The 11,744-nt window shown below is 43.5% G+C and overlaps 1 protein-coding gene across 1 annotated transcript in view; it reads left to right on the top strand.

Annotated features, from left to right (window-relative positions):
- The window catches only part of celf4 (CUGBP, Elav-like family member 4), a gene marked incomplete at both ends in the record, with an annotated part of 30,835 nt that extends 25,541 nt beyond the window's left edge, over positions 1–5,294 (top strand). The window contains 5 exons of the mRNA XM_083661034.1: positions 476–586; positions 2,083–2,145; positions 2,546–2,626; positions 3,657–3,800; positions 5,167–5,294. Of these exons, the coding sequence (XP_083517160.1) occupies positions 476–586; positions 2,083–2,145; positions 2,546–2,626; positions 3,657–3,800; positions 5,167–5,294 (527 nt within the window). The remainder of the gene's footprint in view (positions 1–475; positions 587–2,082; positions 2,146–2,545; positions 2,627–3,656; positions 3,801–5,166) is intronic.
- Positions 5,295–11,744: the final 6,450 nt, after the last annotated feature.

Genomic DNA, 11,744 nt, shown 5'->3' with positions numbered 1-11,744 from the left:
ACGTGCGAATATAAAAACAACATAGTACCCGTTGCACATGCTTGTCATAATGTTTGTTATTATAATCTATTAAACAGTGACATTGAATTGGAAAGCCTGACTATATGAAAATGGCATGGCAAAAGCTTGAATCCTAACTGACACCGTGTCAAATAGAATAAATTCCAGCACACATTGGTTGTCGCAGGACAGCGCAGGCGTGCATGTGGGCCGGCTTACAGATATAGCACAATGAGCATGTGCAGGAGGCCCAGGCTGGACGAATGGAGCCCAGAGAAAACAGCGCGAGCATGTCGAGGAGACGAGTGCTTGGCAAGGTGCTTCTGGTGCCAGCTGGAGAGCCTAACTATGCGCTTGTCTCATGAGCCGTGGCTAGCACCTCATTGGCCGTGGCTAGCATAGTAGTACCTCATTGGTTTTGTCTGTGAGGAGGTGGAGGAAAATTGTTTCTTCTCTCCGCTCTTTGTCTCCGCAGTGTTGCAGGAGGTGGTTTTTAGGGAGGACTCGGAGAAAAACGGCCTGGGCGTGGCTCCACGGAGTTGTTTTGGGGTTCAGGGTGGCTGCTTCCTCTCCTCTCTCTCTGAAGGTAGCGGCTCCCACAGCCTCCCCCCCCCTCTGCCCGCCACCCCCACCCTCCCCCGTGGAGCGCCTAAGTCACGCCCTCTTCCGGGTTCCCCATGGGGGCCTAAGGGAGTGAATTCCCCATTCATTTATCCATTGACATTTCGTAAAATCCTTGTAATTTTTTTTTTTTTTAGCTTTATGTCATTTATGTCATTATTATTTCTAACAAGCTTTTAGCTTGGTTTTAGCAAACCAAGCCATTCGGGTACAAGATGAATCTTGAGTGACCACAGAACACTTCACTCTGACCAAAACAACAACAACAAAAAGTTCAGAGTCAAATGTTCCACGACTCGAGATGAGTCCCTGGTGATTCATCTCGTACCTGAATGGCTTTATTTTGTCAGAGGAAAACACTTTTCATGAGGATTTTATGAAACGCGAATCCACTCCCTTACGCCCCATGGGGGAACCAGGAAGAGGGCGTGACTTGGGCACTCTACCCTCCCTTTACCTCTCTTGCTATCAGAACCGTTTTCTTCAGTGTGTCGCTGTTACAGTCGTCCTCGGTGTACTCATGTGGTTGTGTTAGTGATGGTGGGGTTTGTTATCGGCACGTGTGTTTTGTATGTGTGTGTGTGTATGTGTGTGTGTGCGTGTGCGTATACGTACTTAAGCATGTGTGCATTTTCTAAGTGGTGTGCTCAATGTGCATGTATGTGTAGAGTCGGGGAGTTATGGAGGGTGTCACACTGTCTGTGGTCGTTACTACTGTGTTTACCACGTAGGGAGATTTTTTTTCCCGCCATCTCAGATCTCAAATTGGCTTTTTGCACATCATAGTGTTTTTTAGATCATTTGTCTAACTTTGCATCCTACCCATGTGAAGTGGTGACAGCAGTAGGTGCATCCAGTGTTGTGAGTGGTGTATTGTAATGATCGTTTTCTATTTGTAACCGCAGCAGATCGTCCGAGAGAAATGCATTTTTTTAATTTTTTTTAATTTTTTAATAAGGTTCCATAAGAATTGTGTGTAATAGATACAGGTTGAAGACACTGCGGTGATCCCGGAGCCATGTTCTGTGTGTTTTTGTTTTCTTTTTAAATTTGCGGTCCTTCAAAGTTGTACTTTTCCACTTTGTGAAAAAGCGTTTGAAGAAAACAAAAGGTGAAATGCACACAGCGAAGGGAGAGAGTTGTGTTCCTCACACACTGAACACGGAGCTGCTCGCCTCTCTAACCTTTCTGCTTCTGCACTCCTGTCTGTTCCTCTCTCCATCTCCCCTCCTCCCCTCCCCTCCTCCCTCCCTTCTTATATATTACTCTCGCCTTCTCCACCGTGCCCTCTCCTCCCTCGCTCCATCTACATTCTCCCTCTGTCTCTCTCCCACTTTCTCTTCTGTCTCATCTCTCGCTCTGCCACCTCCCACCCCTCCCCTCCTCCCCCTCTTCCCATCCATCCATCCATCCATCCATCCTCTTCTCTCTCTCTCTCTCTCTCTCTCTCTGTCGGAGCAGCTCAGAGTCCCACTGCAGCTGATCCTCTCCAGCAGGCTTACACAGGGGTCCAGCAGTATGCAGGTCTGTCTGTCACTCCCACAGGAGTGCTGGTGTGTGCGTGTGTGCGTGCACGTGTGTGTGTGTGTGTGTGTGTGTGTGTGAGAGAGAGAGAGAGAGAGAGAATGAGAGGGAGAAAGATAAAGATTCATCTTTGTTTGAATTTGAATTTTGTTCATGTAACAGTGTGTTGTTGGGACTACGTCAATGGTGTGTGTGTGTGTGTGTGTGTGTGTGTGTGTGTGTGTGTAACATGTACTCCATTGTCTGTGTTATCTGATCGATTGCCTGCTGTGCCTCTGCATATATCACAGTGTGTGTGTAGGTGTGTGTGTGTGTGTGTGTGTGTGTGTGCGTGTGTGTGTGCGTGTGCGCTCTAGTCGTGGGTGTTATCTGATCTGTGGTGTGTGTGTGTGTGTCTCAGCAGCCTATCCCGCTGCATACGGCCAGATCAGCCAGGCCTTCCCCCAGCCTCCACCCATCATTCCACAGCAGCAACGAGAAGGTAAAACACAAACACCGCGATACGTTTGAGGAATCGTATCCGTACATGCAGGAGACATTTGTTCACATTTACTCGATTTGGCCGTTGAATTGATTAGGGAAGATCCTGATCACACTTTACGTCAGGTCGAACACAATCAGCTCTTTTTTGGTGTTTTGAAAACGACCCAAGGATGACGCTTTCAGATGAAGAAGCACAGGGGGTGTGGGAGGGATGACATTTAGGATATCCGGGCAGTGTTACAGTGATGATCCTACCTGGCTATAGAATAACTAACATGACTATCAATATACTGAGCGTTTCATAAAGACAGCTGTAAAGCGACTCGAACTCAATGACCTCCCATGCAATTCATGCTTGGGATTTTACTGCCCCCTTGTGGTGATAAACAAAACGGATGGAAAATCAGTTGAACAGCTGTGGGCTCCCAAAGGTGACCGGTTTAGTGTCGAGATCTTATTCAGAAACTCCAAACGAGAGAGCCGGCAGGGGTTCAACGTCTTGCTCAAGGATACATGAATGTTGTGGGGCGAACCAGAGACCTTTCCACTATGGGTGATGACTCTAAGCCACCTGAGCAGCACCTGCACGACTGTCAAGTCAACTCATAATTGCGTGCTCGAGTAAATTGCTCTACAATTTTCTCCACTTTTGCAACTCTCTGAGGATGAATTTGATTTCAGTTGGCTTGATATTTAGGGAAATATGCTTCAAGCTGGACGCTCTGGAGCATTCTCAGATACTTTAGAAATAATTGCCCCTACATTATGCCCCAGTTATTAGGGAACATAGGAGCGGTCCATTCTCCCTATCCTTTTATTCTGTGCCTCCTTCATTTTCATTCTTTCTTGTTCTTCGTCTCATCCTCCTTTCATTGTGGAGCCTCCTTCTCCCACGCTTTATATTGCCATCCACATTCCCCCATCCTACGTGTCTCTCTTTCTCTGACCCTTCCCCCCTTCTCTCTCTCTCTCTCTCTCTCCCTCCCTCTCTCTCTCTCTGTGTGTCTCTCTCTCGTTTCTGTGTGCAGGGCCAGAGGGTTGCAACCTGTTCATCTACCACCTCCCTCAGGAGTTTGGGGATGGAGAGCTGATGCAGATGTTCCTGCCTTTCGGTAATGTCATCTCCTCCAAAGTGTTTGTGGATCGGGCGACAAACCAAAGTAAATGCTTTGGTGGGTAAAAACAAATAAAACCAAAAGATTATTGATTATTTATTCTGATTATTCTTTTACTAATCACCTTCTTCACTGCAGCCGAACACCCCTCTGACGCCCCCCCACCCCCCACCCCAACACCCCCTTTAAGAAAGATTATTGAAAACGAAACATTGGGGGATTTTCCCTTACAGTTGTGTGAAAGCTGGTCACTCCTGCGAGAGGAGGAATGGAGAATCTGTGTGTCTCTCAGTAGTTTTCTATTAATTATTGAAGCCGCGTTTCTTTTAATGAGTTGTTATTCATTTCTTATTTTGATCTTACTTAAGTATAATATAATTACTGTTATTATTATAATGACTATAATTACAGTGTGAGCTCACAAGTCACATTGATTGTGTTTTAATGCCATATATACACAGTTATTTTGCCCTTGGGCCCTATGTGACATGATACGAGTACAAATTAATTGCTGGTATCCGTCTTTGAAGTTGGTGGGTGGCACTCCTGGTCCCTGTTGCTTACTTAAAAACAGTGAATATGTTGAGAAGATAACAAATTGCTTTAACATTTCAAGATATCACTGCTGTTGTGCTATGACTCTATATATGCCATTGAGAGTGCCGAACCCACGTTATGCGGTAAATTATGAACAGAAACATGATATTTCTCGCATATTATAGAAGTTCCCCAGTTTGTAGAAGCAACTTCGGAAATTGGCTTTTGCCTATTTCTTAACGTACTGCAATAGTTGTTAAATTCGTCACTTTACCGTTTTGAGGTACAGGTATCGTTTTGTGATTCGATGTTTTTCCGTATTTCATTCGAATATGCAAGTTCAAAATCAAAAGCCCCCAAAATAGCACAACTATGTTGATGTTTTGGTTTCAATCCCGTCATAGTGTGATTTTGGTTGCATGTTGATATCTCTGTCATTATTGTGACCCTATTGTTGTTGTACCATGATGTCTGTAACATGTTTGACAGTATGGAGTTCATATTTATTGCACCTCTCGTAAGCATTGTGGATCTTTGCAATGGCTATATTTGAATTCATATATTCACACACGAGATACACAACTCGGCATTCATTTGAATTTACACAGCACATTTATCTATGTCATGAACGTGTTATTATTTGAATATTAATGCTTACGATAGGTAAGGATGTGTTGCTGATAAAAATGTTGCTGTTACAGATTACTTTTTCATGTACAAATGAAATGACTGTATTCTCATGGCTATAATGTAACCTTTACAAGACTGAGTCGACACATTGAACCCCGTCCTCATTGTCCATTCCTTTCTCACCCGCAGGCTGTCTGTTCGTCCTCATCTAACCTCTCTCTCTCTGTCTCTCTCTCTCTCTTGGCCCGTCCCCCAGGGTTTGTGAGCTTCGATAACCCGGGTAGTGCCCAAGCTGCCATCCAGTCAATGAACGGCTTCCAGATCGGCATGAAGAGACTCAAGGTGCAGCTCAAGAGGCCGAAAGACGCCAACCGCCCCTACTAGCCCCCCGCCCCACCCAGCCGCCCCCCGTCCTGGGGGCCGGGGCAGCCGCTGCGCACAGGGAAACACAGGTCAGCTCAGCTCAGCTGCCGAAGCTCCTGGAAACATTTGTTCTTCTCACTGCAGTTCGATACGTGATTAACTGAACGCACGCGTACAACAAATATCACATTGATGAAAAGCAGAAATGGCAGGCCCCATTCAGGGAAGGGCCTGACGTGGTTTCAGTAACCTTTTACAAATGCCATAAAACATTTGCAGATGCTTGATCATTTGCAAATTGCTTATAAAGAATAGCGATTAAGTGTTGCCCCTTGTGTTGATAGTTCAAGTAGGCGTTTGTAAATGTTAATTCCACACGCGTCGGTATGATTCATTATTGTTTAGGATTTACTGTAGACAGGGGGCGTCTGGGTAGTGTAGTGTAAAGGCGCACTCACTTACCACCGCGGAGACCCGGGTTCAATTCCCGGTAGTGATACCTCCGGCTTGGTCAGACGTTCCTACAGCACAGGCACAATTGGCCGTGTCTGCGGGCGGGAAGCCGGTGGTCGTGGTGGGTGTGGGGAGGGGAACTGGGGGGAATAGCGTGATCCTCCCACGCGCTACGTCCTGCCGGTGAAACTCCTCGCTGTCAGGTAAAAAAATGCAAGGCTGGCGACTGCACATGTATCGGAGGAGGCACGTGCTAGTAACAGTAGTCTACAGCTCTACACAGATCGGCAGAGGGTGTGGAGCAACGACCAGGACAGCAGGGGGGAGAAAATGGGAGACAAATCTGAAAAGACTTAATAAAAAAAGGGGGGAGATTTATTGTAGACACCCTGCTAATCCACTGTTAGCATTCTGTTATTTCACTGATTGCATTCTGGGAAACAAAATTACAAAACTGGACACATAAGATGCTGTAATGTCTACTTTGTAGTTGAATGGCTCATAATTGCATCACTATACAATGAAAATCAAAGCCCTCCGGAAATGTAATTGACACAAATTGTAATAGATATTTAATAGGTATTTGTGCATTACCGAATGTGTTTGATCCCACGCCTGCTCTGTAGTCCACTCAGCTTCCATGTCTGCGGTTCAGACAAACAAGGCTCTACCTGTGTTTATTTACATGTAGCTTCCTCGTTTTTTTTTTGTCGAACAGGGTTAGAGTAAGTGACCCCCATATGTTACCCTGTAGGTAAAAGATAATTGGCAAATGGTTCAGTGTGTGTTGCACCGGGAAAGAATTGCTTCAGAGGGAGAGACATTTATTACCCCCCGGGCGGGTAATTGTGCCGTTCCTCTTTGTCTCCTCCCTTCATCTGTGTGATGGAGAGTTTAGACTGTGCCGTTCATTCACCGCTGATGACTTCATTCAAGGGCAACTTATCACCCACTCACAAACTAACTGAACCGCACCAGACTGTGTCCCGAGGCAAATCACTACAGGAAGAATAGAGTGCAATCTGATATGAATGTGTCACAAAATATGTGGCACCATCCCTTTATATATCAAAACAAGAACATGCAGAATGTTATAGAGAGAATGCTTTTTTTCTCTCTCTCTCTCTCGTTTTGTTTTTGTGTGAAATAACAAAGATGACAGATGGCGATGACGGTTTGGCATTGCTGTTGACGAACACATCCTGCCTTGGTTACACTGTAGTAACATTATTTCTCAGTTTTATTATTCTTACATGCAAATTAATAATAATGTAGGATTATGGTACGGAGTTATCAGATTGCCAGGTTCATATTCAGACTGGAGGCTGGAGTGCTACTTAATGAGACAGAAAGGTTGAGGTGCTTTTGAATTCAAATATACCCTCGTCATCTTAAAAAAAAAAAAGAGAGAGAGAGAGAATTCGAAGCACTCTAAATGTGGTTTAAAAAAAGAGAAGTTTTATTGGTTTTCTCAAATAGAAAAAGATGAAAACAACATTATTCCCAGGGTGTTAAAATGAACTCTGCACACTGCATCACTGAGTTGTCTCAGCAAAATTATCTCTGTTCATTCACACTAGAATCAAGATTATTGGTCTTGGCTAGTTCTGTACAATTTGGTGGAAAAAGTCATATTGCGATTAATGTGGACAATATTGCAATTGCGATATAATAAACAAATGGTATCATGAGTCTACACTTGCTTGCTTATCAAGGAAACTTACCGTAAATTAGCATAAAAAATATCCAAACTAAGCAAATCTACAGTACTGTTTTCAGTGCCAGTAAAAACTGCAGCAATTTTTGTATGCAATTAAATTGCAGCCTTTTGCGAGGATATAATTGCCCCGGCTGACATTGCGATTGTGATTGGATTAATTGTGCTTTTAGAGGCAGGCGGCACTGAGCCACCTGCCTGTAAATACAGCTACTATCAAGAGTGAAAGGTGGCACAAGGGGAGTGATAATGACTCATTAATGGCAACACTTAGCATATCAAATTCAAAAGTGTCAAGAAATTCAAGAATGCAAAATAGAAAATAGGATGCCTATTAACTTGACATGCCGTTTGGGCGCCAATTTTCTGATAAGCTCTTTTGAGCAGAAGACTGACACAGATAACACTCGCGTGCGCCACGCACGCGCACACACACAGAAGCGTCATTTTAAACGTTAGAAAAATAATGACTGACAATGTTATCATGGTAATGTGTGCTGCCTTATATCATTTAAATGAGCACAGAGGGGCATGAAAATAGCCATTGGCCAATTGGGTAGAAATTTGATAGTACTACCTGATGTCAGCAAACTGTAGATATCGTTATGAATGAACTCTTGATGAATGAAAAAAATGTGAAAAACCAAAGAAATTGGATTTTTGTGATTTATATATATATATATATATATATATATATTGCATACATTGTTAAATAGGTGCACTGTATAACCAGGCATGTGATCTAAAATAGTCATTTTTCATTTCAGCTCGACTTTAACTATGACTTTGAATTTGTAATATTCTGATTTGGCTTCTCCAGGTTATGTTGAGCTGGATCACATGTTGACTACTTGCTCCCCGCCACTGAGTGCAGTCTCAACATCTGGACCACTGAGGCTGCTTCAAAAACAGGAGGGAGAGAGTGATGACCAAGTCAAGGACAACCCCGCTGGATGTACTAAACCTTTGGAACTACCAGCCTGGTTCGCCCCAGGACATTTTCTCCTGCGCACGCGCACACACACACACACGCACGCACGCACGCACACACACACACACACACACATACACACCTCTTTCCCCACAACACCCTGCTTGAGTGACAGCTACCTTTTCTGGACCACAAAGACTTTTAGTTGAACAATGGAGAGAAAAAAAAAAAGAGTAAAAAAGTAAGTAAAAGTAACTAAATCAAACATACTTAAAAATGACCAAGCCCCGCTGAACTGTTAACGGAAATATGGATGTCAAAAGTCCAACAAGAACAAAACAAACTTTTAAAAGACCGAACGGAGGATTTGCCGTAGGAGATCTTTCTGCGAGGTGGTTTGAACATGGGGGCAAAAGACTTTTGAAGACCAATTTACGAGACTTGAAAGGAGAAAGGACAAATTCTCGAAGAGAGAAACTTAAGTAGGGAATGTGATATTTTCAGGACACAAATTGGCTTCGATTTGGGATGGCCATCTTTAGCTCGGAGTGCCTGTCCGTTTCCAGGGGATACCGTTGCCAAGGAGAGCCATAGCAACGGTCTCCAGGGAGTCTTACCTGTCATTCCTTAGTTGTTTTAGGGACCAAAAGACCAAACATTTTTATTGCTGAGGACTTGTAGCTCTAATATACTCGGACCACTGCATCTCTTTCAGTCAGTGTTAACTGGTTGAGGAGTTGCATTTAAAAAGATGTGTACATTTCGAAATATATACAAACACATGTATATATACATATATATTGCTGATATGCTTTTTGAATACAGGCAAAACTATTTCAGATGACCAAATGGGGTTGCTCACTTCGCTAGTTTACAATTACTCAAAAATGTTTATTTTTTTCTCTTCTCATTTTGTCTTGGGAGGGATGGCGAGTGCATGGGAGGGGCTGCTCCGTATCACAGCCTTACCTTTTCTAACTTGACATCCTAACCTCATAGTTAGAATAACATCAGAAACGTTTGAAATATATGAACTTGTTTATATTTGCAGTACATATATATGTATAACAAGCATTCAAGCAAATGTATTCATATATACAGTATATATGGATCAATAGATATTAATCACAAACAAATATATGTATTTATATGCACATATTTTATATATGTGTGTCTGTATATAGAACGGCTACTGACTATGTTGAGCTGTAATTTTTTGTAGATTTTAGCTGGAGTTTGAAAACTTTGCTCTGCTTGGGAAGAATCGCAAATCTGGCAGCTCCCAAAACTGCAGGCATTCCTATCTCTGATTACCTATATGCTGACACACAATATATTGCTGGTATATATGTGTGAGTGTACACATATGGTGTAAATACTATCTGAAAATGCAAAAAGCCACATCTCAGTAGCAGGCTTTAAGAGAATCAGGCTAAACGATTTTAGAGGAAAAGGACAATTATCTTCGACTCTATTCCAAACATATCTTTTGAGCTTCACACAGAGACAGACACACACACACACACACACACACACACACACACACATGCATACACACAAATGCACATGTCCACAAGCATACTGACACATGCACGCACAAACACACAAACACACACACACACACACACGCACACGTACACAAACTTCTCTTTGAAACTTGAACCAAAACGAATGAGTCTCACGACCCTTGCTCTCTTTTGCATTCAGTAAAGTGCATGTAGCATATGGGCTGTCACCATGTCAAGGTGTGCCTTGTCACCTGCAGAATCTGCCATCAAGCACTGTGCTCTCAACAAAAGAAAAAAAAATACACCCACACACTACTGCGAGCAGGCAAACGCGCTATTATGATGTCAACACTACAGCCAGATTCCATATCATTCCGCAACCTTTTAAACACCTTCAGTGCATGTTATTATGTCCAACTGAAAAAAGAACAAGAAACAGTCAGACCACTGTCAGTCCATTAATGTCTTGGTTCTAACTGCATTTAGAACTAATGTAGATCCATGCGATGACACCTGTGATAAAAAGTGCGCATTAGCTAACCTATCAGCACAGGTACTACCTATCACAGCTGCGTGCAGGCAGGACACACCGTGACCCGGTTCCTCTGGTTTGAGTCAATATTAGGGTAGCGTTCAGGGTTGCAACTGATGTGACATGGCCCTGATAAGGGAAGATGATTGAGCTTTGAGAAATGTCAGCTTATTGCCTCTGGCATTAGGTCTTAATGGCTACCGAGGTGATGTAATATTGATGAATATGATATAATTAGAGAGTTGGCTTTCCCACTGAACCCGGATGGTTACAGTTTTATGTACTTTCCCCACCCAGCAGTTAATGTATGGATCTCTGCTGCTAATACTTAACTTGAAGCATATCCTTTAGAAGATGTTATATTGCCTTACATATACCCTAATACAATTAACTAAAAACATAAAAAGAAGCATAATGAAATTGTAAAACGAAGCGATAAGTGTGAAAAGCCATTTTACCTATCATATCGCGGTGGCTGGTGTCATTGCTTTAGCATACAGTTTCGCATACTGTTCCACAAAAACGGCATGGACACATACTTTAGGCCTACTACCTACCCGGAATAGCTCAATAGACTTGGCTTTATTGGACCCAACACACATTCTGGTGGAGATTACACAACGGATATTTGAATACGTATAACTTATAAGGCTATATGACACTTTGGAAGACATGCTTCCTGTTGGGTGCAGTTACTGGTTTTCCTATAAACTGCTTATTATGCCATTTCCCTAGCATCCGTGTCTAACCTTTTTAGCGGAGTGAATAATTTAACATTCACCTTCCCTATCCGACGAGGCCAAAAGATGCTGTAACACATCCCAGGACGCCCCCGTTATGCAGGCCACATAACACCATGTGCACGGCATACTGTACAACGTAAACCCGGGGTCCATCGCGATCACTTGGCTGTGGCAGGATCTGCGGTGGTGGGTTAGGTCCAAAAAAGTCGTGCGCACCCCTGCCCTAACACTCTCTTGCAGCTATACCATCAGCATCTGAAGCTAAATGTCGTCCGTCTGGTCTTCCCCCCCCGCTCACCACGCTCCCTCTGCCCTCCCCTGACTGCACCACGCTGGTCTGAAAAAATTGAGAAGGTGTCAACAAAGGTGTGTTCTTTTCTAACGGTTTGTTTGAGCGAGTCACTCGTGTCTTTGGAAGTTTGAGTGGAAACGAAGAAGGGAAAGGGGGAGCAGAACGGACCAAGGCAAACTGGAATGCCACGCAACCTCATCGCCCACGCGCTCCAACTTTAAGCTGCAACTGTTTACATGAGAAAAGCAAAACAAAGTAATAGTGGTTCAAAAACAACGAGAAACAGAGCAGAAGT

Source organism: Poromitra crassiceps (genome assembly GCF_964638095.1).
Source record: "Poromitra crassiceps genome assembly, chromosome: 25".
Taxonomy (NCBI): domain Eukaryota; kingdom Metazoa; phylum Chordata; class Actinopteri; order Beryciformes; family Melamphaidae; genus Poromitra; species Poromitra crassiceps.
The sequence above is the reverse complement of the archived record's forward strand: the minus strand, read 5'-3'. Positions and strand labels throughout refer to the sequence as shown.